The sequence below is a fragment of the Glycine soja genome, chromosome 14 (assembly GCF_004193775.1).
Source record: "Glycine soja cultivar W05 chromosome 14, ASM419377v2, whole genome shotgun sequence".
Taxonomy (NCBI): Eukaryota; Viridiplantae; Streptophyta; class Magnoliopsida; order Fabales; family Fabaceae; genus Glycine; species Glycine soja.
In genome coordinates this window covers 27334742-27362627 of record NC_041015.1, presented here as the reverse complement: position 1 = coordinate 27362627, position 27886 = coordinate 27334742, and the positions used below count along the sequence as shown (strand labels likewise).

General features: G+C 38.1%; 2 protein-coding genes and 1 pseudogene across 2 annotated transcripts; 2 read left to right on the top strand and 1 right to left on the bottom strand.

The window, feature by feature from the left end:
- On the bottom strand, positions 1-27503 carry LOC114383752 (annotated as a pseudogene).
- LOC114383964 (uncharacterized mitochondrial protein AtMg00820-like) lies at positions 12817-13212 on the top strand. The gene has a single exon (XM_028343660.1). It carries the CDS (start codon positions 12817-12819, stop codon positions 13210-13212), a length of 396 nt encoding a protein of 131 aa, XP_028199461.1.
- Positions 13233-13847, top strand: LOC114383963 (uncharacterized mitochondrial protein AtMg00810-like). The gene is made up of 2 exons (XM_028343659.1): positions 13233-13300; positions 13385-13847. Exons 1-2 carry the CDS (start codon positions 13233-13235, stop codon positions 13845-13847), a joined length of 531 nt encoding a protein of 176 aa, XP_028199460.1.
- Positions 27504-27886: the final 383 nt, after the last annotated feature.

Below are 27886 nucleotides of genomic sequence, written 5' to 3'. Positions count from 1 at the left end.
ATAGTCGCTTTCTTCTTCTTCCTCACCAACTCCAAACTCACTTTTCCCACCACCCTCACATTTTCAACACCCACATGCAAGCAGACCCCACTAACCTGCACCACAGCTTTATCAATATCCTCTAACGAACCTTATTTTGTGATAAGAAACCTAATGATGCATTTGACTTAGGGAGCAGAGACGTATTCAGCAAACTTTTTATTTTTAATTTGTTAATAAAGTGGAACTTAAAATATATTTTTTATTTCCTACGTACCTAATTTTTTATGTAGTTCTCTTCTATTTACAATTTTGAAGTATATCTAAACGGCCACAAGTTAAAACGTTTGTTTCGTGTGGACAATTACCAGGGGTAAAACAATTTAAAATATCGTATCAAAATGGAAATATTAATACTATATACAAGGCAAGACAAATGTTTAAAGTATAAACATATGCAGCCTGCAAAAAAAAAGTGTAAACATGCATACGGGATTAAAAGAAGAAAATGTATAAACACAAGCTCTTGATTTTCTCAATGTGTTGCAGTTTTAGTGCATAACTTGTGGGTTAGAATATGCAGTCTTTAGACACAGTGTCCGTGGAAACACGACACAATATTTATACTTTCCGTCTTGTTCTTCTAACCTGAAAATAAGCAACTAAAATTCAAAGAGAGCCAAATAAAACTTTTGCCAAAGAGGGAAGCAAAATATAGCAGGGCAAGACTTACAACACATGAATTTGTATTGACAACTTCTGAAGCTGATGTCTCTGTACTTTTTCCCCTTTCATTTACATTTGCTGCAACAAAATTGACATTATTCAGAGAAAATTCTTGAACACATACAAAATCTTGTAAACCATGATGAATCAACAAGTAGCAAAAAACTAAATATTGCCGAGTTATCTTTGTTGCAGTGATTGTTGCCTCTATAACATCTCTTTTAAGAGTTTAACTAGTGTTTAGTATGCCCCATTTTGCTAATTGTATTTCCACCTAAGGACCATGGAACACATATTCACAGGTTATTTTTCTGTGTTTATCTGATTCTGTAACAAGTAGAGAACTCTATATGCTTGGGAATGTTCCAAATATTAGAAATACTCTTAATAGGCCATGCCTGTTATAATATACAAAAATATCAGCCACAAGATCCATATGCTGGTTGTTGCTGCACTACTTACTATTTTCTTTATTAAGTGGTGTTCCCTCATTGGCAGCTAGGTGTCTTGTAACAGTAGTTTTTATACTACCGAGAGAAGAATCTTCATCAGGTTCACTGCAACATGAAACAGGAGACCTTATAATTTTTTCAAAGGACAAAAAAATGGCGTCTTAAACGTAAGTCATACAGGAAAACGAGATGAATAGCTGATATAAATGTTTAAAATTTATAGGCTGGTCAAGTCTCAAGGCAATGGAACAACAAACAAAAAAAAGGTGACATCAGATGAGATACCAGCATTGGCATGAAACTGCAGATATAAATGGACTACTGTATGATGTTATTTGGCAGGTAAACTTCAATAATTTAGGCATACAAGTCCTCACACTGCCCACCATGGTATCATAAAAGGAAGGAGCAGGGGGAAATAATCAACAGAATCAAGAGTGGATTTAATTAAGTGGCATAACCAATAATCCAAATTATGCTTCAATGGGACATTAAAAATGTATTTGACTTCCAGGCTAGACACGAATAATCAAATAAGTATATGAGCTGTCCAAATAATATCCAAAACAAATATAAGCACCATTCCCCTCCCATAAATATATAAAAAAAATCAGTAGAAGTAATAGATGAGATGAGACAATATAAAAGCAATTAGCAGATAAACAAAAGTAAATAGAAGACCTATAAAATGTTTTTCAAACAAGACCTATAAAATATGTATTAAAGGTGAGTTCTTTGTTGTAAATAGGCACTAATCAAGGAGAGAATATCTCTGTTTTTATTCAGAGTATATTAGAAATTATTAGGATAGAATTTTCATATTTTCCACCAAACATTCAATACTTTGTTTGGACAGACACAAGAAAAAACTCACTAAGTCAATGCAAGTATCAACCATATCTAATGAATCTAATGAATAAGTAAATTTAAAATAACTATGTGTAAGATGGTATTTTTCATTCCTTGAATTAGATTGGTTATGACGAAGGTTTAAATAGAGAAATGTGTACTTCAATCAGGAGGATCCTAATAACGGAAGAAAAATCAAAGCCTATTATACAAAAGGAACAGGTCTATACAACAATTTCATAGCTAAGACAGTAAAGAAATAAAATCCTGCCTCTATCAAGAACAAAATCACAGATGATAAGGAACTAATTTGCAACAATTAGGATAGCAAAATAAAATTAGCTAGTCAACACAATTTTTCATAAAGGGGGGGGGGGGGGGGGTGAAAAACTAGAAAGTAAAAGTTATAATAATACTCACCAGAGGCTGAAACGATTTTTATTTGAAACATCTTCTAGTATTTCTTGTTTCTACACCAAAAAGTCAAATGACATTGATAAGAATTGTTTCCGCAAGATACACACTTAGGTAACATAGTAAAAGGGCAAAAGACGAGTAAGGTTGAAATGTAGCTCAAAACAGGGGACCTATTTTTTGCCATTGCAAAAAATAATTTTAGCAAATATCCACTAGGTAAGGGTTGATCACACGACAATCATTAACCAAAAAGCATAGCACTAGTTTGGATAATCTTCTCAACAAGTACTTGGGTGAGAGGAAAATAAAAAAGAATTAACGAGATAAAATGAGTAAAAAATATCCCATATGTTAAAACTTAAAATCAACTCATGCATCTCAACTTTTCATAAGCTTTCACATCTATCTTCTCCATAAGCATCTATAAACATAGCAAAGCTTTGAATTCTTGCCTTAGAGAAGTCTTAAAAGTTGGATTTTATAATCGAAAAGCTCCCATAAGCAAGAAGCTAATCCAAACTAGGACTTACTTTGATACAATTAGTAACTATCAAAACCAAGGCTTTTGATAACAAAAATCCTAAAAATAAAGTTAATGACAATATTGTTTGCTTTCCTGTTGCATATGAAAGACCAATGGGCCTTGGAAGAAGACCTTTTAGTCAACAGATATGACGAATTTCCAATGGTCAATAAGGATTCAAATTCGTCGGGTTTGGCGGATAGGGACTGTACTTCGTTTTCCCAAGGTGAGAAGGAGTCTGTAGCTACTTGGAAGATGGGCCAGGAGAACAAAAGCCCAGTTAGAAAAGAGGGCATCTCCAACTCTGTTTTTAAAGTATATAGCAGAAGGACATGTCAAATAGCAAAGTCTATGGCCCGATTAAATCTTGGCCCAGTTTTAAATGAAATTGGAAGTGAAAAGGAAGCAAGGGTGATGGTAACAGGCAGTAATTGTGATCTTCATAAAGTAGAGGATGGTTATGGTGGCATTCAATCAGGCCCATTGACCCCTAAGCAGGATCCCCCCCCCCCCCCATAGTCCTAATCCCCCTAGTAGTTTTAATAATGATTTCTCTGGTGTGGAGGAAGATCAGCATTGGGAGATAGCCCGACAACTGGGTTTAGCTTCTGATGAATTTTTCAAAAACAGGGGTAAGGAGAGCTTGGATGAGGATAATATAAGTCACTTAAATGCAGTAACAGCAGAGATGGGAAACAAGACAATTGATCCATGAATATTTTGTCTCTCAACACTAGAGGATTGGGCAGTGGAGTCAAGAGGTCAGCCATTCGAAAATTAACCCTGGCCAACAAAATTGATGTTTTATGTATTCAAGAAACCAAGAAAGATTCCATTGATAAGAAGCTGTGTCAATACTTGTGGGGAGATAGCAATGTTTCTTGGGAATGCCTTCCTTCTATTAATTCAGCTGGCGGTTTGTTATGTATTTGGAATAATGATTCATTTTTGGTGAATAGGAAGATTGTGGGAAGTGGTTTTATTATGCTGGAAGGCTTGTGGGTAAAGGAAAATAAGAAAGTCATCATTACTAATGTTTATGCGCCTTGTGATTTACAAGGGAAGAGAAACCAATGGGAAGAGATCTTGCATCTGAAATCCTCTTATCAAAATGAATTGTGGTGCATCCTAGGAGACTTCAATTCGATAAGAAATCAAAGTGAGAGATTGAGTTCATCTCAGAATTCGGTTAATTCATCCAGTATTGCTGAATTCAATTCCTGGATTTCTCTTATGGCAGTAGAAGAGGTTAGATCTATTGGCAGAAAATATACTTGGTTCAGACCTAATGGAAGTGTAATGAGCAAATTGGACAGGTTCTTCATATCTGATAGTTGGTTGATTCAATGGCCTGACACAACACAGTTTGTTCTAGACAGAGATTTTTCAGATCATTGCCCTATCCTTCTAAGATCCAATTTTGTTGATTGGGGACCTAAGCCTTTCAAGGTCATGGATTGGTGGCTGCAGGACAAGGGTTTTCAGGACATGGTGGCCCTTAAGTGGAGCAATTATCACCCTAATGGATGGGGAGGTTTTGCCCTCAAGCAAAAATTGAAGTTCATTAAAGGGTGCATTCGACAGTGGAGTTCATCCAATGGAGTTATTAATGTTAAGAAAATTCAGGATTTAAAGAAGGAGCTGAACGCTTTGGAGGCTGGTATTTCTGACAGAATAATGAATCAATCTGAAGTGGATCTCAAGAAGTCTCTTCAGGAGCAACTGTGGCATGCTTCTAATGCCTATGAATCTATGTTGAGGCAAAAGGCTAGAGTGAAATGGTTAAAGGAAGGGGACAGAAATTCAGCCTATTTCCACAATATGCTTAATCATAGAAGAAGACACAATGCTATTCAAGGTTTGATCATTGATGGGGAGTGGGTTCAGGACCCTAGTAGGGTTAAAAATGAGGCCCTCAATCACTTTAAAGATAGATTTTCTGAGCAGAATTTTAATCGACCAACCTTGGATGGTGTTCTCCTACCTTCCCTTGGTCAAAGTGAGAATGAAGGCCTTGTGGCTAAATTTACTGATGCAGAAATAACCTCAGCTGTGTGGGAGTGTCATGGTGATAAAAGTCCTGGCCCGGATGGGCTTAATTTCAACTTTATCAAGAAGTTTTGGAAGATTTTGAAGCCTGACTTTATGCGTTTCTTGGATGAATTTTATTATAATGCTTCTTTCCCAAAAGGAAGCAATGCCTCCTTCATAGCTCTTATTCCCAAGATCAAGGATCCTCAAGCTCTTAATGATTACAGGCCAATCTCTCTTATAAGGTGCGTCTACAAAGTTGTATCCAAGCTCTTGGCTAATAGGTTAGCCCTTATTTTACCTCAGCTCATTGATGAAAGGCAATCAGCCTTTATGAAAGGAAGACATATTTTGCATGGAGTGTTGATAGCTAATGAGGTCATAGCTGAAGCTAAATCAAAAAATAAACCTTGCATGTTTTTCAAGGTTGATTTTGAAAAAGCTTATGACTCGGTCTCTTGGGGATTTCTTGATTATATGATGTTAAGGATGGGTTTTTGTGAAAGGTGGAGAAAGTGGATTCATGGCTGTCTTTCTACTGCTTCAATATCCATCTTAATCAATGGAAGTCCCACTTCGGAGTTTGTTCCTGAGAGAGGTTTAAGGCAGGGTGACCCCCTTGCTCCCCTCCTTTTTAATTTGGTGGCAGAAGGACTTACAGGATTAATGAGGACAGCTATATCCAAGAACTTATACAGTAGTTATCAAGTGGGAAGTTTGAAGGAAGATATAAATATCCTGCAATATGCAGATGACACTCTATTCTTTGGCAATGCTCTTTCGGCCAATGTCAGAGTTCTAAAGTCAATCCTATCATGTTTTGAGCTGGCTTCTGGTCTCAAGATCAATTATTCTAAAAGTCAGTTTGGATGCTTGGGCAAATCAGAATCTTGGTGTAGAGATGCAGCCCTTTTTCTCAATTGCAGACAGATGGATATTCCTTTCATGTATCTAGGAATTCCAGTGGGGTCTAATCCAAAAAGTGGGACTGTGTGGCAGCCTATCATCAACAAATTTCAGACCAAGTTGGCATCTTGGAAGCATAGATGCCTCTCCATGGGGGGCAGAATCACCATTATCAACTCTGTTTTGACAGCAATGCCTATTTATTTGTTGTCTTTCTACAGAATTCCCAAAAAAGTTACTCAGAAAATAGTTGCTATTCAAAGAAATTTTCTTTGGGGTGGTGATAATGGCACATCTAAGATCCCTTGGGTAAAATGGGATACGGTTTGTTTACCTAAAGCTAGAGGTGGATTGGGCATTAAAGATCTGAACAAGTTTAATGAAGCTTTGCTAGGTAAATGGGGGTGGCAGCTGGCAAATAATCCTCACCAGCTTTGGGCAAGAACTTTAGTGTCTATCTATGGGGGATGGCATGCCTTATTACATGGTAGAGGCAATGCTGATAATTCTCCCTGGTGGAAGGATTTAAAATCTTTATTCCAGCAACATCACCAGAATAGTTTGATCAATAACCTGAGGTGGAAGGTGGGTAATGGGGCCAGAATCCAGTTTTGGAAAGACATATGGAGGGGAGACGATATAACCCTTAAAGACAAATACCCTGTTTTATATCAGGTGAGCCAGCAGCAGGACCTTACTATCAATTCAATGGGTCAGCATGTTGAAAATGGGTGGGATTGGAAGTTTCAATGGAGGAGAAATTTTTTCGACCACGAAATTGACATGGTGGCAGCTTTCATGGATGAGATCGATGGGGTGCAACTTCACCTTTCTAGAATGGATCATCTCACTTGGAGGGCCGACTCTAGTGGATCCTATTCTACAAAGTCAGCATATAACTCTCTCATGGAAGATGGCAGCTCAGAATATGAAGATAATGCTTCCAGGCTTATGTGGAAATTGAAAATTCCTCCAAGAGCAGCTGCATTCTCTTGGAAAATTTTTAAAGATAGATTGCCTACTAAGGCTAACCTTAGAAGAAGGCAGGTGTGCCTACCATCGTATTCTTGTCCTTTATGTGATGGAGAGGAGGAATCTGCTGGCCATATCATGTTTGCTTGCTCAAGAACTAGGAGTCTTTGGTGGGAGGCTTTGAGATGGGCTGACAGAGTGGGTCCTTTCCCCACTGATCCCAAAGACCACTTTATTCAATTTTCAAGCTGGAGTAGCAATAGATGTATAGATAATAGATGGGCAGTGCTTTGGATAGCTATATCCATGACTATTTGGAAGCATAGAAATTCAATGGTTTTTAATAACCAGATTTTCGACTCCGGAAAAGTCATGGATGAAGCTTTATTCCACACTTGGGCATGGTTAAAATATATGGACAAAGATTTCCATATTCATTTTAATCAATGGTCCACTAGTTTGAGGGAGGAGTTGTCTTAGGGGATGATTTCCTTTTGGCCTATCTATTGTTATTCTGTTATTTCAGTTGGGTTAGGCATTTTTGCCTTGTACTTTTTCTCCTATCTGCAGTACATCTAGTACTGCATTATTCATAATATATAATACTAATTTTTGCTGTGCAAAAAAAAAAAAATGAACCTCATTATGATTCAATTATTAATTGACTCAACATAATTGAAGCTCAAGCTTTACATAAAGCATATGCTATAAATAGTAGCCTAAAAAATGGTTTATATTTTTATATAACCTCAGTTCCATTAGGCTCAAAGCCCGTACAAAGAACCGTTTGGATAAACTGTTCAGTAAACACTAACAGGAGAATAAAATAGCATGAATCAAAGAGATAAAATAAATCAAATATCTTTCATATATGAAAATCAACTTGTACACTTTAACTTTTATATAAGTTCCATTGTCTAACTTCTTCATAAATTGAGGTACATAAGTCGATTTTAACTTATGAGAGAGCATCTTTGGAGATAAAAATACGACCAGAGGGAGACATACACTTGTAACCTTTATGACTGGTGGAATATCCAAGGAAGACACATTCAGTGGAGCAAATTCAAGCTTGTGAGAGTGATAAGGACGTAGAAAAGGATAACAAGCACTGCCAAAGACTTTAAGGAATGAGTAATCAGGAAAAGTACTGAACAAAACATGATAGGGTGTGTCAAAATTAAGAGGAGCGGAGGGTAGACGATTAATCAAATAACTGCAGTAACAAAAGCATGATCCCAAAAACCTAAAGGAAGGAAAGCATCACTTAGCAAGGAAAAACCAAGTTCAACAATGTGTCTATGTTTGCATTCAACCACACCATTTTGGTGATGGGTGTGAGGACAAGAAAGCCTATGAAGAATGCCAACTTCATTATGATAAGAAGAGAAGGTACGAAACTCCCCCCCCCCCCCCCCCCTAATCCCCCACAAATCACTATATATTAATTCCAAAGGAGATTTATACATAGTTTGAGAAGGATGAGAGAGTAAACAATGTATCTTGCACATACAACAAGCAGAAGAAAAGGGCAGATCATCCTTAATAGACAATTTCAGATTACAACTATTAAGAACAAACTTTAAAGCTTGAGAGTTTGGGTGTCCTAGCCTAAGGTGCCAAGTATACACAGAATTGGGCACTTTATTATTACAACCAGAAGTAGAAACAGTGCTTATACAAGGAGAAACAGCAGTGGTTGAAGAAGAAACAGCTGGGCAGAGTTGAGATTGGGAAATTGATACAACCCATCAGGTCCAACATCACCTTGAAGAAGGATCATTGGAATCCTAAGATTTGACAAAGCAACAATTAGCATGAAATTCATAGAAAGCATGATTATCATGAGCAAATTTGCTTACACTGATGAGATATTTAGTGACTTGAGGGACATGAAGCATGTGTTTGAGGGCAAGATTAATATTAGGATTATAGGGAGAAGGAAAATTAGAGTGACCAGAGGCAGAAATTTTCAGACCTTGTCCATTACCAATAAAGATTTGATCTGGACCCTCAAAAGGTGAGTTTTGCTGGATATTGTGAGAGTTGTTGGTCACATGAAACGATGCACAAGAATCTGGAAACCAAGAACTCGAAGAAGCAGCATCAGAATTGGCTACCATAGATTGAGAAGAACGATTTCCAGAGTTCTGAGATTGCCCAGAGTGCATATTTCTTTGCTGCTATGAAATCCAATTAGAACCAGAGGAGTTGTTCCAGTTCTGATTTTGATGCTGAGTGTGCCAATTGGAATTAGAGGAGTTGTTCCAATTCTGATTCTGGTTTTGAGACCAGTTAGAGCGATTACCATTGCCATTGTTTCCATTGTTGGAGGCCTGATACTGAGGATTGAAGCGATTGTAACATGTAAGAGCAGTGTGATTATACTTGACACTGAACTAAGCTTCGACCACAACGGTCACCACTACGACCACCACCACAGTTGAAGCCACCTCCACCTCGATTGTTACAACCACCAGAAATCCTAGAATCAGAGGAGAGTTGGTTCGTGTATGTCATAGTGGTATTAGAGGAAGAATTGGGGCTGGAATCATCATCAGTCATGGATTGCGAAGAGTTTCCATGAGTGAATCTCACTGAAGCTGAAAAAGAATTACTTGAAGAGCTGAATTTGACATGTTTTTGGAGTCACAGTTCTTGCGTGAGGATTAAACCTTCAGTTTCTTTATAAGAGATATGTGGAAGACAACTCTCTATGAGAGCAATAACCAAATCAAAGTTCCTGAGAAGACCTTCAAGAATGGAGTCCATGTGCTCACGGTAGGTTGCGACATCTCCGACTATTTGAGTATGTTGTTAGTCAACTGTGAAAACAGTTCTATAAACTAATTGTAAGGGTTGTTAGCTTTTGCTAACAGCACCTATCTTAGAGTTGGTCAGAATTGGTTAGGTTCTATTAGTTAGTTACAATCTGTTACAATAACAAAACAAAGGTCTATATATACCTCTTTTATAACCTTCTGTTATTAACTTTTGATAATCAATAAAATTAGCCTTTATGTTCAACAAGTTTTCTCTTCCTTCTCTCTCTCTTAGTTTATTCAACATGGTATCTAGAGCCATTTTTTTTAATTCTTAGTTCCTTTACAAGGTCCAGTGTTCTGTGTTCATGGCTTCCACTCCTTCCAATTCAATTCCTCAATCATTTCCCAACTCTGTGGCTGAAAAACTTGATGATTCCAACTATCTTCACTGCTGTCAACATGTTGAACCTGTTATTAAGTCACACAGATTGCAACATTTCGTGATTAATCCGATTATTCCTCCTTGTTATCTCACAGAAGATGATCGTGTTGTTGATCGTATCAACCCTGATTATGAAGCCTAGGAAGTCCAAGATCAAACACTCCTGGTATGGCTGCAGTCAACTCTTTCTAAATCAGTGTTGTTTTTGGGATAAAATTCATGAGCATTTTAGTCTTCACACGAAAACTAGAGCAAGACAGCTCCACACTGCCATGAGAGCAGTTACTCTTGACGACAAAATAATTAAGGAGTACTTGCAAAAAATCAAAGGGTTTGTGGATGAACTTGCTGGTGTTGGTGTCCCTGTTCATCATGAGGAATACGTTGATGCGCTGCTTGAACGACTATCGTCGGATTACGCGTCGGTGGTTTCTGTTATTGAAAGCAAAAAGCAAGTTTCGTCCATCGTAGAGATTGAAGCATTGCTCTACAGACATGAAACTTGACTCATGCGCTACAACAAAGAAGCACAGGTGACGAACTCTACTTCGATAAATTACACGCAAGGCTGTTTGTATCCAAACACCTATAAAATTGGTTATTCTTGTGGCTCCAGCCGAGGTCGTGGTGGTGGACGATTTGCAAATTTTTAATGTCAAATATGTCTCAGATTTGGGCACACAACTAATGTTTGTCATTTTCAGTCTGATGTGACCTTCCATCCTCATGAATCTTTAACTTTCATTGATCCCACTACATTACAGCCTATCCCACACTCTACTGGTTCAGTCAGAACCTCAAACACCTGGGTTAATCCGAATTCTACGATTTCTGGTCCAAGTCATAGTCAACTCAGTGCCATGATCACTAGTTCAACCTCTCAAGGGAATGGGCAAGCTGGTACCACCTGGATTCCAAATTCTAGAGCCAGCTTTCATGTTACTGGAGACTCACAGAATATTAAACAATTCACCCACTTTGATGCACCAGATCAGATATTCATAGGCAATAGTGAAGGTTTAAGTATTTCTAACACTGGTTCTTCATCATTTTTTTTTTTGAAGGGCCTCAAATAATATATATATATATAATAATCAAAATGAACACAGCAGCACCAGAGGTACTGCTGGTGATTGATACATTAGTGAAACACACAAATAAAAAACAAGCCCACCAAAACAAAACTGAGAAAATCAGTTACAACCCTTCCCGTACAAAACTGAAGTAATTCAGTTAACCAAAATATTTAATGATGTTGGCATAACCTTTAAACTTCACAAGTTACTACATGTTCCTTCAATTTCGAAAAATTTGTTAAGTGTTAGTCAATTTGCCAAAGACAACTCTATTTTCTTTGAATTTCACCCTCATGTGTGTCTTGTAAAATCTCAGGAGACCAATAAGATCCTTCTTAAAGGAGTTGTTGGTGCTGATGGATTTTACTCCTTTCATAATCTCAAGCTTCAAGAGAGTCCTTCACTGCTGATGTCTACTGCTTCAAGTGTTGCCTCTCCTAGTTCAGCTCTCACTATTAATAATAATGGTTCTACTGTAATGTCTGATTTTGTTTCTTCTTCTCTCAGTATTGCTAATCTCTGGCATGCTAGGTTAGGGCATCCTAATGATCATGTAATGAAACTTGTTCTCAGTCATTGTAATATTTCTTAATCAAATAAAAATTCCACAGGGTTTTGTGCTTCTTGCTGTATGAGTAAATCTCATAGATTACCTTCTCATACTTCTACTTCTGTCTATTCTCCTTTAGAGCTCATTTTTACAGATTTGTGGGGACCTTCTCATATTACCTCATATTCTGGTTATAAATATTATGTCTCTTTCATTGATGCTTTCTCTAGGTATACTTGGATATATCCTATAAAGTCCAAAGCTGAAGCCATGTCTATTTTTCAAACTTTCAAGTCCATGGTTGAACTACAGCTTAACCTCAATCAAAAGTGTCCAATCTAATTGGGGAGGTGAATACATACCATTTTCCACACTTTTGGCCTCTTTTGGCATTTCTCACAAACTTACATGTCCTCACACTCATCATCAGAATGGTGTGGTTGAGAGAAAACATAGACATATAATTGATCTGGGTCTCACATTGCTGCATCATGCATCTTTACCTTTGCAATTTTGGGATTATGCTTTTACTACATCTGTTTATCTCATTAACAGGCTTCCCACTGCTTCTCTAAAAAATGTCACTCCCTTTGTTACCTTGTTTAAAAAGGAACCTGATTATCATTTTCTTAAAACTTTTGGGTGTGCCTGTTTTCCTTTATTGAGACCATATCATACACATAAAATGAATTTCTGTTCTCAAGAATGTTTATTCCTAGGGTATTCCTCTTCCCACAAGGGTTACAAATGCTTATCTTCTTGTGGTAAAGTGTACATTTCTAAAGATGTTTTGCTCAATGAGTTAAGGTTCCCTATTCTGATCTATTTCCCACTTCTACTAGTTCAGTCACTAACCTTGATTCCTACTTTAGTCTCAATCCAAATCTTTCTCCACCCTCTGTCTCTTCCATTTCTCAAACATCTCAACTGTCTAATACAGCTTCTGTTCCTCCTGGGTTTTCTCCTTTATCAACTCAGTCTTCTGGCAACACTGAGTCTGTACCTCAAAATTCTGCTTCCAATGTGTCTGCCTCTATTTAGCCTGTCAGTTCAGAGTCTACTACCCTTGCTTCATCCTCTTCAGAATCTATTTCTGTACCAAATTCTGTACCAGTCAATACTTATCCTATGCAAACAAGGTCTAAGTCTGGTATTCACAACCCTAGGTTACATCCTGCTCTGTTCCTTTCTCATTCTGAGCCTAAAACTGTAAAACAGGCTTTGGCAAATGCAGATTGGCTCACTGCTATGCGACAAGAGTATGATGCCCTGCTAAAGAACAGAACTTGGGACTTGGTATCATTACCTCCTAATAGGCAAGCTATTGGTTGTAAATGGGTTTTCAAGGTAAAGGAAAATGTTGATGGTTCCATTAACAGGTTCAAAGCTCGATTGGTAGCCAAAGGATTTCATCAAGTGCATGGTTTTGATTTTCATGAAACCTTTTCTCCTGTGATCAAACCTGTTACTATTCGGATCATCCTTACTTTGGCTGTCTCATGGGTGAAAATTATTTCAACTTGATGTAAATAATGTTTTTCAAAATGGGTCACTTGAAGAAATTGTTTTCAAGACTCAGCCTCTTGGTTTTGAAGTTGCAGATAAGTCATTGGTATGCAAACTCAACAAAGCCATTTATGGCTTAAAACAGGCTCCAAGACAGTGGTTTGACAGACTAAAATCTACTTTATTGCAGTTTGGTTTTATTGGAAGCAAAAGTGATTTTTCGCCAACAGATGCATGTTGTTTATCTCCTGGTCTATGTGGATGATATCATTCTAACAGGTAGTTCACCTTCACTAATACAGCAGATTACATACAAGTTAAACACTGCTTTTTCACTCAAGCAGCTTGGTCATCTAGATTATTTCCTGGGTCTGAAAATCAAGTATCTACCTAACAGTTCTATCCTTATGACTCAGACCAAATACATTAGAGATTTACTTCACAAGACTAACATGGCTGAAGCTCACTCTATCTCTTCTCCAATGGTATCCAACTGCAAGTTGTCTCGACATGGTGCTAATGCTTTTCATGATCCAACCTTATACAGGTCCGTAGTTGGTGCATTACAGTACGCTACCCTTACTAGACCTGAGATAAGTTTTGTTGTCAACAAAGTTTGCCAATTTATGGCTGCTCCTTTGGATTCTCACTGAACAGTGGTAAAAAGGATATTAAGGTATCTGAAGGGCACTTTGTTTCATGGTTTGCTTCTTCAACCTACATCTGTTACAAAGCCCTTAGTTATTCGAGCTTTTTGTGATGCTGATTGGGCATCAGATGGGGATGACAGGCGCTCTACCTCAAGGACTGCTACTTTCTTGGTCCAAACTTAATCTCTTAGTGGTCTCGAAAGCAGAAAGTGACTGCCAGGTCTAGTACAGAAGCTGAGTATCGCAGTATAGCTCAGACTTCCACTGAATTAACTTGGATTCATACTCTGCTAACAGAATTGCAAGTTTCATTCCCTACTCCTGTTATTTTTTGTGATAATCAGAGTGCAGTTTCTATTGCACACAATCCAATTTTTAACAGCCGTACCAAACACATGGAAATTGATTTTTTTTTTTGTAAGAGAGAAGATTCTGGCCAAGCAGCTTACTATTGTCCATGTTCCAGCTCTAGATCAGTGGGCTGATATTCTCACCAAGCCTCTTTCGGCATCACGATTTGAAGTTCTTCGAGACAAACTCAATGTGAAGAGTGTTTCTCCTGAAAACTCTTCCCCTTGAGTTTGAAGGGGGTATTAGAGTATGTTGTTAGTCAACTGTGAAAACAGTTTTGTAAACTAATTGTAAAGGCTGATAGCTTTTGCTAACAGCACCTATCTTAGAGTTGGTAGAATCAGTTAAAGTTGGTTAGAATCAGTTACAGTTGGTTAGGTTTTGTTAGTTAGTTACAATCTGCAACAAATTCTTATTGTTGAGCTTTTCAGTGATTTGTTGCGAGAAATTCGTCATAGACAGAGGTGAAGGAGGAACATATTGGTTCATCGGTACAGAGGTTATTGGAGTTGGAGTTCCGGTCGCCAGAACCTCCTCACCATCGCCACCAGTTGCGAAAGCCATGAAACAGATCAGAAAGCTAGATACCATGATGATAAACTGATATTATTGATAACCGAAAACACAATTAGCACACTGAATCCCAATTCTATCATACTCTCCAAAGATCAAATTTCCCCCAAAAACACATATCATACATACCACAAAAACCCTAATTATTCATGTCCTTAACCTCACAGGTACTGCTCACAACACTCGGCCAGCCACTAAAGTCTAATTGTTTTCGATCAAAATAGGCAACCAGTGAAACAATTTGTTTAGAAAACAAACGTACTATTTCTTTGGTAGAAAATATTAATCATAAATTCATGAAAAAGAAAAACCTAATTAATTTCCCTAAACAATCAAATTAATAACCCAAAACTCATAGATATTGTTCACAGCACTTTATTGCCCACTAATTAAATTGTCCCTTGCCTCATCATGTTCAATAAATAAAAAGCCAAAATTAAACAATTTATTTCTATAAACAAAACAAAGTCTAAGTGCAGTTGCTTAGAGAAGTGTTCAGCAAATAAACTGTGTTAAAGTTTTTTAGTCAATAAAATTTTCTAAAAGGCCATGTTTGACTATGGATCTGGACACCATTTATTATATGACATTTCACTACTTTTAAATCCTTTACTCTGCTATCTATTTTGATTTTTTAATTTCAAGATTTCAAGAAGAGATTAGCAAAAAATTTGCTGCAAAACAGGTTTGGCTTTATTTGATGATATATCCAAAGTCTTAGAGTGTGCATTTGAACCTAACTCAACCCCAAAAGCTAGCTCATAGGGTAAAGGTTGCCGCTCACTTTTATATTCTATCTTGGTACTATCTCTAGCCAATGTGGGACTTGGAATTTTCCCAAGACAAAGCAATCAACATTTGCTTTTTAAGCTAAAAGGAAATTAAAAGTTGTGTTAAAAATAGTTGTTTTCCTTCACTAAAATTACAAATATAAAGTTGGAAGTAGCATTCACACAAAAATGTGTACCTCATATAACTCTCTGAAATGTGGGACTATCTCTAACCAATGTAGGACTTGGAATTTTCCCAAGACAAAGCAATCAACATTTGCTTTTTAAGCAAAAAGGAAATTAAAAGTTATGTTAAAAATAGTTGTTTTCCTTCACTAAAATTACAAATATATAGTTGGAAGTAGCATTCAAACAAAAATGTGTACCTCATATAACTCTTAAAACTGATTGTTCAAAACTTAAAGCAGCAATTGCAGACCCCGCAAATTTGGCTTGTCTTCGAGTTCCATCCAAGCAAATTCTCTTTAGAAATGGATAAATATCACTGCACACAGAAAACACAGGGAAACTAAATTAGAAAGGTAGTCAAATATTAGTCTACTTTTAATCAAAAGGGTTAATTCAATTCAAAGCTAACATTTCTCCAACTAAAAGCAAAATTTCAACTTAACTCCAAGCATTCACTACCTTAATCATAAAAATAAATTATTAGATCATTTAGGCGACTTTACATCTTGGGAAAGCCCCAAAATCAGTATCACCCTTAGAAAAGGCGACCTATCTTTGAAAATTAACCAGCTGACAACATGAATGCGAAGTATCTACAAATTACTTGTCTTGAAGCAACATCCTGCTATTGCATCAAAAGTCCAGGAAGACAGCCATTGTTTACAGAAATAAAAAGTTACAGATAAAACTGCTCAAAATTTAAAAATATATATTTTAAATTAAAACCAAACAGCTTTACATGTCATAAAAGAATTCTTTGAAATAGTAGCAGCAATGGTAAGTTTTCTTAAGCAGACTTTCTGATGTGTAATTCTGTTAGAAACATTCAGCATATATACAAAAAAAAAATAGTTACCTCTGATTGAAAGACATGTGAGAGCCTGCCTTTGCTATGACCTCAATCAGCTTGTCATTAACAGAACTTTTCTGTTCCAACAACTTTTGGAACTGCTTTTCCAAGCCTTTCAGCATAGAGGGGAAATTTCGAACAATAGCCTAAGTAAAATGGTGGAAAAACTTATCAAATAATCCACATTAAAGACTATTGCCTGATTCCTACAAAAACAGAAACTTCCTTCAATTTGGCTACAACAGCCAAAATAATCTAAAATCTTAGGGTAGCCACCAGGCACCAAATCACTTCATTCATAACCCTCTCTACTTTTGAATTAATTACTTTGACATAGAGACTATCACATTGATAGAGAAAACACACAAAAACCATTCCTGAAACCTGATGGCTTAAGCTTTTGTACTAAACAAGTTCTTTCATAAGGTATCTAAATTCCTTTGATCACATATTCATTCATCCTCAACATTCACCTACAATGCACATGTAAGCGGACACATCACATCCTAAACAAATCAAAAATCAAAATCCTTCAACATATTTTGAAACCTTTATATTTTTTGTGTTTTGTTGAGTTTATTTCCATTTCAAGAATGTTTTCTAACTCTTTTGCGTGTCTTTTTCAAATCTCTAAACATTTTGAAGATATCTGACACATTTCAAGAGCTCTAAAACATATCAAATTGTTTAAGTTTCAACCCTCTTCAATGATGCCAAAAATGTTAACAGTCAGGAAAATTCCAAAAGGCAGGGAAGCAATACCAGGGCAGGTGTACAATATGTACATCTGTATCTGTTGATAAACTGATATTATTACTAACAATAGAGAGATTACAATAAGGCAATGAGTCTCTGTTTACAGTCTGGTATATATAGACACAGACTCTAACTAACTGATGACAACTGTCCTAACTAACTGTCTGGTACACAACTGTATTGACTGACTAGGGGTTAACTCTAACTAGTAGAGTTAACTTACAGAGTATACACTCACAGTATCCCACAGATCTAATATAAATGGCAGCAGAATGCACATATCAGTGCCTCTAAGCCACCCTTATATCTATTCAAGTATGAATTTCTGCATAAGGCAGTGAAGTATCTATCATCTATGATTTGTCATTCTTTAAGCTTGAAGATATTTCATGTGTGGAGTACTGTAACAAAAATATCATGCTTTATGTCTCCTTCATATAGCATAAGCTTCTAGGATGAGTAAAACTTTGGCAGATATAATAAGATTGCAATAACAAACTCTGTTTTCTACTCCCAAATCTGCCACCGTAAATTAAAAGTAGCAAGCCTCTACTCAGTACTCATTAATCATTAGTTTGTATTCAAGATATCTTTATAAATGCCATTTTGTCAGCAATATATAACAACTTCTTCAAGTATTCCACCTATTTCTAACCAAGAAAAACTCTAAAAGGTTCCCTTATTATGAGTAAATGCCGCCAACCATTTTATTTGTACCTTCAATTTCTTCCGCATAGCCAAATAGCTTTTCATTTCATTTTGGAACCTGAAAAAAAAACGGAACAATTGGTAAACAATACTCTATTTTCGTCCTGTTAACAATAGCATGTTGGTATAGGTACCTTCTCTTTTGAGTCAAAATATTATCCAATGCCTTTTCATGAGGAAAACTGAAAAGAGAAAACATGTGCATCCAATGTTTTGTCCTTTCCTCAACCGAAAGATCCTCAGGGAATAGATCATTAGCAAGAACAAATTCCATGTTCTGGAACCTGAAATGTTGTAAAAAAATAACCTTTACTTCTAACAAGCGAACACTAATTTTGATTCAACTAGCAATTTCAAATTCATAAGCTGAACTGAACTCCTTACAATCTTTATCATAGCACAGCATCATAATTTTACATGGAATCTCTTCAAAGTGATCACTAATTGTCATGCTGCCTTCATAACATTTCTTGCAGTAATCTCGATATATCTTTATCAACTTTTGCAAGGCACTCTTTCTAACAGTTATCTGGAAAAGCATTACCAAGTGTTAGGAATTCTTTATTTTCACTATTCCATCCTTCATCGAGCATACAAAATTCAACAGCACATGCCTTTATATCCCAGCGTCTTTCGGTGGCTTGAGATAACAGTTTGGATGAAACAAGTTTTAGGTTTGAACTAAAAATATCACAGGTAACAAGAACTGCCTGCTTTCTCACTTGGTCATCAGAGTCTAATAATCGATCTCCAATAGAAGCTGCTCAATTGCAAGGTTATCACAAATCACTTAATATCAATAAAAGACAAACAAGTACAAGAATATTTATGAAGGAGCTTACTCATAATTTCACGTGAATCTGTCCCATCATAAGGATTCGCTAAATAAAAAGCTTTAGCACATTGTAGAGCACTAATCCTAACATCCACAGATTTATCAGAAAATCTTTTCAAAAACTCCACGAAAAGCTCATGATACTTCTGAACAACAGGATGTTGAAGAGCAAAAAGCTTCCCCACCAAATTTACAGCTTTTATCCGAACATCAACCTCAGCAGCCTATGAAGGGGATTGCAAATATAGAAAAAGAAAAAGGGTAAGAATATCAATACATTTGAAAAAAAAAACAGAATAAGCATATAAAAAATAAATGAACTAATTTCAAACAATTGGTTTCATCTTATGTAAAATTATAAACAATGTGACATAAAGTAGTGTACCGATAATCCTTTAGTTAAGCTTGGGATGACAGCAAGAAGCATCTGAGGTGCACACTGGAAAACTTTAGAGAAAATTTCATAGTAATATTCTTTAAGCTCACTACCCATAGCATCTCTGTCATGTATGCAAGTTGTTAAAAACCCACAAACAAGGGGGTTCAGCTCATCCTCTTGTGCACAAGTTTTTATGACCGATGCAGCAAGTTTATCAGCAGCAAAAATTGCATCCTGTTGTACAGTTGGAGGGAGATTTTGAAACAATCTGGTTTCTTTTAAGATAGAGAAGTGTTTAGCAAATCCAAAACATTTGAATAGACAAAAGTAAAACTTGTGACATCTAAATATGACTACCACTACATAATTATGAACATGGTATTCCCAGTAATTAAAGTGAGAATCAAATTGCTCAATAATTTGTATCAGATCAGACTTTACAAAATCAAACAAAAGTATAAGGCTTTAAACATAACATAGACTAAGCAAATTGACTAAAAAACAATAAAGCACAATATTTTGTGGATAATAGCCACATTCTTGTGGACGGAAAAGGGAAAATAAATGAGAATGCATTACACTCAACATTTGATCTATAATCACAAAGCTTATATACATATAACATTTGTGTGCCGTTACTCCAGAGAGAGAAGTATGTGTAGAGAGAGAAACAGTGGGGGGGAGAGAGAGAGGAGAGGAAGTGAGGTAAGAGAGAGAGGTAGAGCGAGCTTCAACGAGGATCCTCGACAGACATCTACAACAAGCTACGATGGACAGCAGCAAGGATATAGTCGACAAAACTGACGGGATAAGGGCGACATATCGACATTTTACTTCACACGTTTTACAGAGGACATTACAGAGAAGGAGTTGTGGTATCACTTTAGGAGGTGGGGTGACCTGAGGGAGATCTTCATCCCTAAGCAGAAGAACAAGAATGGGAGAAGGTTTGGCTTTGCCAGATTTAAAGGAGTGAAAGACGCACATGGGCTAGCAAAGGCAATGGACCAGTTTTGCACCCAGGGCATCGTCCGGGACAACGAATCACCTGGGTACAATGCTGGGGAATTCCTCTAATAGCAATGGAAAAGACGCACATCCAGAAGATTGTCGCCTTATTTGGGGAACTGGTGGATATTGATGACGATATGGAAGCAGCCCGACGTGTCGACAGAACACGGGTCCTCATCCGCACTCCTTGGAGACCGACAATCCAGCATACAGTAAGGGTGTTCGTAGGAGGGGAGAGCTTCGATATCTACGTATCAGAGGAACGTAGCCAGAACGTAGAGCCGTGTTATTGCCGGAGAATGCGAAACGCATGGTCGTCGGACGAAGTCGTATCTGATGACAGCAGTATTGGAACGCCTATATCGGGAAAGTTAGATACGCCATTTCTTGAGGCAGGTGAAGTCGCACCTCCGACGTCGGCACTCGTGCCTGAGCAAAGCTGGCCCCATCACGATCTTCACGATGGCGGAGGTGACGCCGTGAGTATCCCGGGCCTGCCAAACGCGACCGAGCGGCGACGGGTGGTCATTGTAGAGCAAGTCGGCGACGTCGACACTACCACTGTGTCAGGCACCGCCGATTGCCGTTGGCCAGGACGCGAGCCCACTGCCGGAAGCACTGACGATGGATCCTCGCTTTTATCCACCGGTCCAACCCCACCGCTTCGTCTGCTGGATAATGCCTTGGACCTGCAGTTCAAACCACCAATACCTTCACCAACCACAACGGTCATGTGTGCAGACCCACCCACAGACCACGTGGCTTGTCAGGGGTCCAGTTCAAAGGAGGCGTCTCACGCAAAAGCTAGGTGTCAAGACCATGGGGTGCAGGATGCCAGGGAGGTGCTTCAGCCCGAGGTGGATAAGAACTTTCACAAAAGAGGAAATGGTGCAGTGGAGGGAAAGAAGGCACCAAAAAATAATGCTCTCACCAATGACACCGCCATTTCAAAAGGGGTGCACTTTATGCATCCTAGTGGAACTCCAGAAGTTAGAAAAGATGATGACGTGGCAGTGGTAGACCTGATGGGAGAAAAGATTACACAGTATCACATGGGAACAAACGTGGCTAGTAGGGAGTTGGGCTTTCCTAACCACACCCCTTCCAAAATTAACAAAGCCAGTACTAGCAGCCCACAACCATCAAAAAACACACCTAGCAATAACTGGATGGTCTACTCAAGATCTCGGAGGTGCAAACAGAAATTGCAACTGGACCCCCCAACTCAACCAACCATACATACAGCCCCAAAAATTAAAATACTGACCAGAGATCAGCAAACTAGGTTGCCTGAAGATACTAGGGGAGTCGAAAGCAGTGGGCCCAAACGGCATGTGGAATGCACTCAAACATTGCAACGAAGGGAGAGTGATAGCAGTCAAACGGAGGAGACAGTAGTGCAAGGTAGGGAGAATGAAAAACCCAAGAACAGGACTATGGAGGAGGCAGTAATGATATGGAACATGGCCCAAGAAATAGGGGTAACTAGTGACACAGAGCAAGGGGTGATAATCAGGAAAATAAAAGACATGGAGGAAAGAGATAAAAAGAAGGCACAGAGACTGGGAGAAGGAAGGCATATCCCATGAATATTATCTCCTATAACGTTAGGGGACTAGGGAGGGGAGTGAAGTGGGGCGCAATAAGAAGAATGATCAAGAAAGAACACATTGATATGATTTGTATCCAAGAGACAAAAAAGGAGTTCATTGATAAGCGATTATGTCAAACATTGTGGGGGGATTCAGCAGTACAGTGGGAAGCTCAGCCTGCAAACAACACAGCAGGCGGTTTACTGTGTATGTGGAGCGATGAAGCTTTTCAATTGCAAAGCAAAATAGATGGAGTAGGCTTTATCTTACTGAAAGGCCATTGGATCAAGGAAGACCAACTGGTTCACATTATGTGCATCTACTCACCATGCGACATTCAGAACAAAAGAGTACTTTGGGACAGCATCAAGCAGTTGAGGAATCAAAACAGTGGGGGGTTATGGTGTATATTGGGGGACTTCAACAATATGAGAAATCCAGCAGAGAGGATGGGGCAGTGCTGTAACGGGGCTGCTGATACTAGCATCAAGAAGTTTAACGACTGGATCGATGAATTGGAGGTAGAGGATGCGCCATGGGTGGGCAGAAATTTCACTTGGTTCAGGCCAAATGGTTCAGCTAAAAGCAAACCGGATAGATTTCTGATATCTCATGAATGGATGGCAAAATGGCCAGATACAACCCAATACACTCTAGAGAGAAACTTTTCTAACCATTGTCCTATTCTGCTAAGATCAAAGATCATTGATTGGGGACCCAAACCTTTTAGGGTCATGGATTGCTGGCTGAAGGATAGCTCCTTTACAAAAACAGTCCATGAATGTTGGACATCTACTCAGATAGGAGGTTGGGGTGGGTACGTACTTAAAGAAAAACTAAAATGCCTTAAAAGAAGACTGCGGATTTGGAACAAGGAAGAGTTTGGAGATACTTACAAGAAGTACAAGCAGATTCAGGGGGAGTTAAACAGGCTGGAAGAGCAGACAATTGATAGACTTTTATCACCCCAGGAGGCTAATGCTAGAAGGCAGCTGCAGCAAGACTTGTGGGCAGCTGCCCTTTCTCATGAGTCGCTGCTCAGGCAAAAATCCAGGGCTAGGTGGATTAAAGAAGGAGATAGCAACTCAAGATACTTCCACTTATTGATGAACGCAAATAGAAGAAATAATTTAATGAAAGGGATCTTGATTGACGGAGTATGGGTTGAAGATCCTCAAAAGGTGAAGGAGGAAGTTAGATTGTTCTTTTTAAAGAGATTTCAGGAGACTGATTTCCACAGACCAACACTAGATGGAATTCCATTTCAGACTGTCAGCCAGCAACAGAATGACTTGCTGATCGAGAGGTTTCGGGAGGACGAAGTCAAGGAGGCCGTTTGGGGCTGTGGGAGTGAAAAAAGCCCAGGCCCTGATGGTTTCAACTTCAAGTTCATCAAGAAGTTTTGGCCCACAATTAAGTCTGATGTCATGCGCTTCTTGGACGAATTTAATGTTAATGGACATTTTCCAAAAGGAAGCAATGCCTCTTTTATTGCATTGATTCCTAAGGTGTCTGATCCGCAATCCCTTCATGACTATAGACCTATTTCCCTAATAGGTTGTGTCTACAAGATAGTGAGCAAGCTATTGGCCAATCGATTGAAGAAAGTTATTTCTTCCATTATAGATGAACGGCAATCAGCCTTTATAAGTGGTAGGCACTTGCTGCACAGCGTCATTATTGCAAATGAAGTGGTAGAGGAGGCTAAGAGAAGTAAAAAGCCATGCCTAGTGTTCAAAGTTGATTATGAGAAGGCTTACGACTCGGTATCATGGGATTTTCTGAAATACATGATGAGGAGGATGAATTTCTGCTCCAAATGGACACAATGGATTGCAGGATGTTTGTCTTCTGCATCAGTTTCAGTCTTGGTGAACGGGAGCCCCTCCGCTGAATTCAGACCTCAAAGAGGCCTCAAACAAGGCGATCCATTAGCGCCACTTCTGTTTAATATAGTTGTTGAGGGTCTGAATGGCCTAATGAGACAAGCTGTGGAGAAAAATATATTCAGAGGGTATTCAGTGGGAAGCAATAATGTGAACATTAGCTTGTTATAATATGCGGATGACACAATATTTTTTGGGGAGACAACTTTAGAGAATACTATTGCAATCAAATCAATTTTGAGGACCTTTGAACTTGTATCGGGCCTCAAAAATAATTTTGTAAAAAGTAGTATCGAAGCAATCGGTATGCTGGAGTCGTGGAAGCAAAATGTGGCTGATAATCTGAATTGCAAGCTGTTGTCCATCCCTTTTGTCTACTTGGGAATCCCCATTGGGGATAATCCAAGAAGGTGTCAGTTGTGGGATCCTATTCTTAGAAAATGTGAGAGGAAACTAGCTAGGTGGAAGCAGAGACATATATCATTGGGGGGAAGAGTGGCACTCATACAATCCGTCCTAATATCTATTCTCATTTATTTTCTCTCTTTTTTCAGGGTTCCTACAAGGGTGATAAAAAGATTTCAAGGTATCTAGAGAAGATTCCTTTGGGGAGGCGGCCATGATCAATCTAAGATTGCATGGGTCAAATGGGAGACGGTGTGTCTCCCAAAAGAAAGAGGGGGGTTGGGAATCAAGGATGTTAACAGTTTCAACCTGGCTTTGTTGGGCAAATGGAAATGGAGCTTATTCCAAAACCATAAAGAGCTATGGGCTAAAGTGCTGGAATCAAAGTACGGAGGTTGGAGGAGTTTAGATGAAGCATCTCGAGGTTCTAATGACTCTTCTTGGTGGAGGGATCTGAAATTGGCACTCCATCATCCACAACAAGAGTTTGCTTTTCACAATGGCTTAGAGTGGAAGTTGGGTTGTGGTGATCGAATAAAATTTTGGAAGGACAAGTGGACTTGTGGTGGGACAACATTGGCAGCCAAATACCCAAGGTTATATCTTATTTCTTGCCAACAGAATCACCTTATTTAGCAAATGGGAGAGCACAAAGCCTCTGGTTGGGAATGGAATTTTCAATGGAGGCAACACTTATTTGATCGTGAGGTATCTATGGCTGACAATTTCATAAATGAGGTGGCAGCAGTGAGGGTCCAGCTGAATTGCAGGGATGATTGGGTCTGGAAACCAGAACCCTCTGGTCAATACTCAGCAAAAACTGATTACGACATGCTGTGGGGGGATGCAGTGCAGGGGGAAGATGTTGCAGATTTTGCGCAATTATGGAAACTGCGGATTCCATCCAAAGCTGCAGTTTTTGTTTGGAGGTTACGTCAAGACAGATTGTCCACCAAAGCAAACTTAAATAGACGGCAGGTGGAAATACAGGACCAAACATGCCCATTCTGCAAAAGTACAGTGGAGGATACGACACACCTTTTTTTCCATTGTAGCAAAATCATACCTCTCTGGTGGGAAACCACGTCCTGGGTGAATATCTCCACTGTTTTTCCACTGCATCAAAGGCAACATTTTGCCCAACATATGATTGACGGGGTCAAAGGAATTTGTGTCAGTAGGTGGAGGGTTTGGTGGGTGGCGCTTACATGGTCAGTGTGGCAGATGAAAAATAACATTATTTTCTCAAATGGGACCTTCAATGGAAACAAACTGATGGAGGATGCTACATTTCTATTTTGGACATGGCTAAGAAACTATGAGAAGGATTTTGTAACTAACTACAATCAATGGTCATCTAACCTTATAGAGGCTTTTGCTGTTAGACAAGGATAGAACTATAGGGTCTTCTTACATGTACATTTCTTATTCCAGTTTGGTTCCTTTCGAGACTGCCCTAGTCTGCCCTTGGGAACCATCTTACTCTATTTTCTATATAAAATTATATTATCTTTGCTGATCAAAAAAAAAAAATACATATAACATTTGTTTATCATGAAGAAAGTATTAGGAAAAATATGTATAAACTAAGATTAAAAATAACAAAAAAAGCTCTTACTTTTTTTCGCTTTATAAGATTTTGCAAAATCACTTCCAATAGTTGCTGAAAAGCCTCCTCACTCTCATTCAAAATGTTTATCATTAATTAAAAGGTGTTCATCTCTGCAAAAAGGGTAAGGTGGATTAGGTGTCATCGACTATTCCACTAAAGTCAACAATCATAAATGGACTGCATATTTCTAAGGAATGGCTTCTGCACAAGAAATAACAGATACAGCTATTAAAATATAACCTCCCATGTCCCACCAACTAATGTATTCCATAACTTTAATAGTAAGGACAAATGAATAATATGGCAAATCCCTTCTAGGTTAAAAACTAACAATTTTGTCTCACAAGTCAGACACAGAACAGTGCCCATATAAATAGACCTAGGATTTTTTCCAGATTAGATCACAAGCTAAGAAATCCGGTAAAATAATAAATAATAAGCACAAGGAGAGAGGAGGTAGATCTCAACCTGACAACAGAGAAGAAAATATTGAACATCTCAAGAACCAGGTCTATGCTGTCAATCTCCAGCATTATCACACAACACTTTAATTGAGCCATTGTCTCCAATACTTTAACCCTTTTTGAAAAGAATGGACTTGCGGTATCAGCTAGATCCTCAAACAAACTAATAATAAGTTTAAATACATCCTGGAAAAAAAAAATACATCTTCAGTCAGCACCACAATCATTAAATTAAAGTTGTATACAATTAAAGCACTCAAGGACCTACATACTTAACAAGCAAAAAAAAAAGGAAAAAGAAGACTGCACATATTTTAAATAGGCTACATATAATGGATACCCTCAAATGCTTGTCTTCAAAAGGCGGTACAGGTGCCATGATTCTAAAAAGGTCAGTGACACACACGGCAACCAGAAGCCTAACTTCCTTATCTGCATGTTGAAGCAGACCACCACAAACCACAGCATTTGCCAGGGGCTTTAAAGTATCTTCCTGTTTCTTAGCAGCTTGTACTTCTTTGGCCGTTCGCGGTTGAGAAGACTGCTTTATCAAAGACAAAGCATTTGCAGCTTTCTGCACAACAAAACAATAACAATTCGGTCAGCATACCAGCATCTAAGGTAAACACTAACACTGAAAAACATTTTAGAAAGGAAACTGAAACTGATTACAATGGAGCGATAAAGTGACTGATAAACTCATAGAAGAGTAACTAAGTATCCAATTACTAGCAACATCTAACTAATCACCAAGTAATCAAATTCAACCTGTTATGCTAATTCTTGAGACGGATAATTCAAACAACGAAATACGAATTAACGCACATTCAGAAATCTATTACCAATTTCTATTACAACCAAGTTCAACGCACTCGAAATTCATCGGCAAAAGACAGAAATCACGAACATGTTTACAAACTATTATCAATTTCAAAACAAAAACGAGTGCAAAATGCATTATAATCGGCGCAAGTGGCGCGTTTAGAAAAAAAAAAAAAAAGAGAAGGCAGCCAAAGCATGCGATGGTGGCGCAGAATGCGTGGGAAGGCGAAGCTTACTGCGAGGGATTTGACTATGAAGTCCTTGTTGGGACGAGTTCGGTGAGCGAGGCGTCTTCCAATTTCGGAGACGAGTTGCAGCGAGGATTCGTCCATGGAGGAATTGAGGAAGGAGGGAGAGAAGTTGGGGAAGCGCAGTGAAGTCTTGCGAGTGTGTGTCTCCAGGGACGTTTGGCTTTCGTTTTCAGCGGGGAGGATCCCGCCCTGGCACGCGCGTCAAAACTAATTGTCAATGAATTGAAATTCAAAATGAAAAGGTTTAATGTGACTTCCAATCGGTTAAGTTTTACTTTTCTTTTTAGTATATTAAGTTATATTGTTATTTATGTTTTTAAAATATATCTTTTTAATCTTTTTTTAATTTTTCATTTAGAATACTTAACTTGGTTAGTATTTTAAAATTTTAAAATAATTAATTAAATATAGTGATGACTAAAAATTATTATTATCTTTATTTTATGGATAAAATATATTTTTAATCTTTTAACTTTTTTAACTTTTGTTTTTACTCTTTACATAAATATTTGGCAAGCCTTGATCCCTTCACTTTTTTCCGTCAATGTTTTTAGTTTCATTTTTGTTAAATGATGAGGTGGCAATCAC

Excerpts from the sequence above, each read along its gene's own strand:
- LOC114383963 (XM_028343659.1), top strand. The coding sequence starts at position 13,233 with ATGGGTCACTTGAAGAAATTGTTTTCAAGACTCAGCCTCTTGGTTTTG. Across the intron at positions 13,301-13,384 it reads AAGTTGCAGATAAGTCATTG|TTTGGTTTTATTGGAAGCAA; the intron begins GTATGCAAACTC and ends ACTTTATTGCAG.
- LOC114383964 (XM_028343660.1), top strand. The coding sequence starts at position 12,817 with ATGCAAACAAGGTCTAAGTCTGGTATTCACAACCCTAGGTTACATCCT.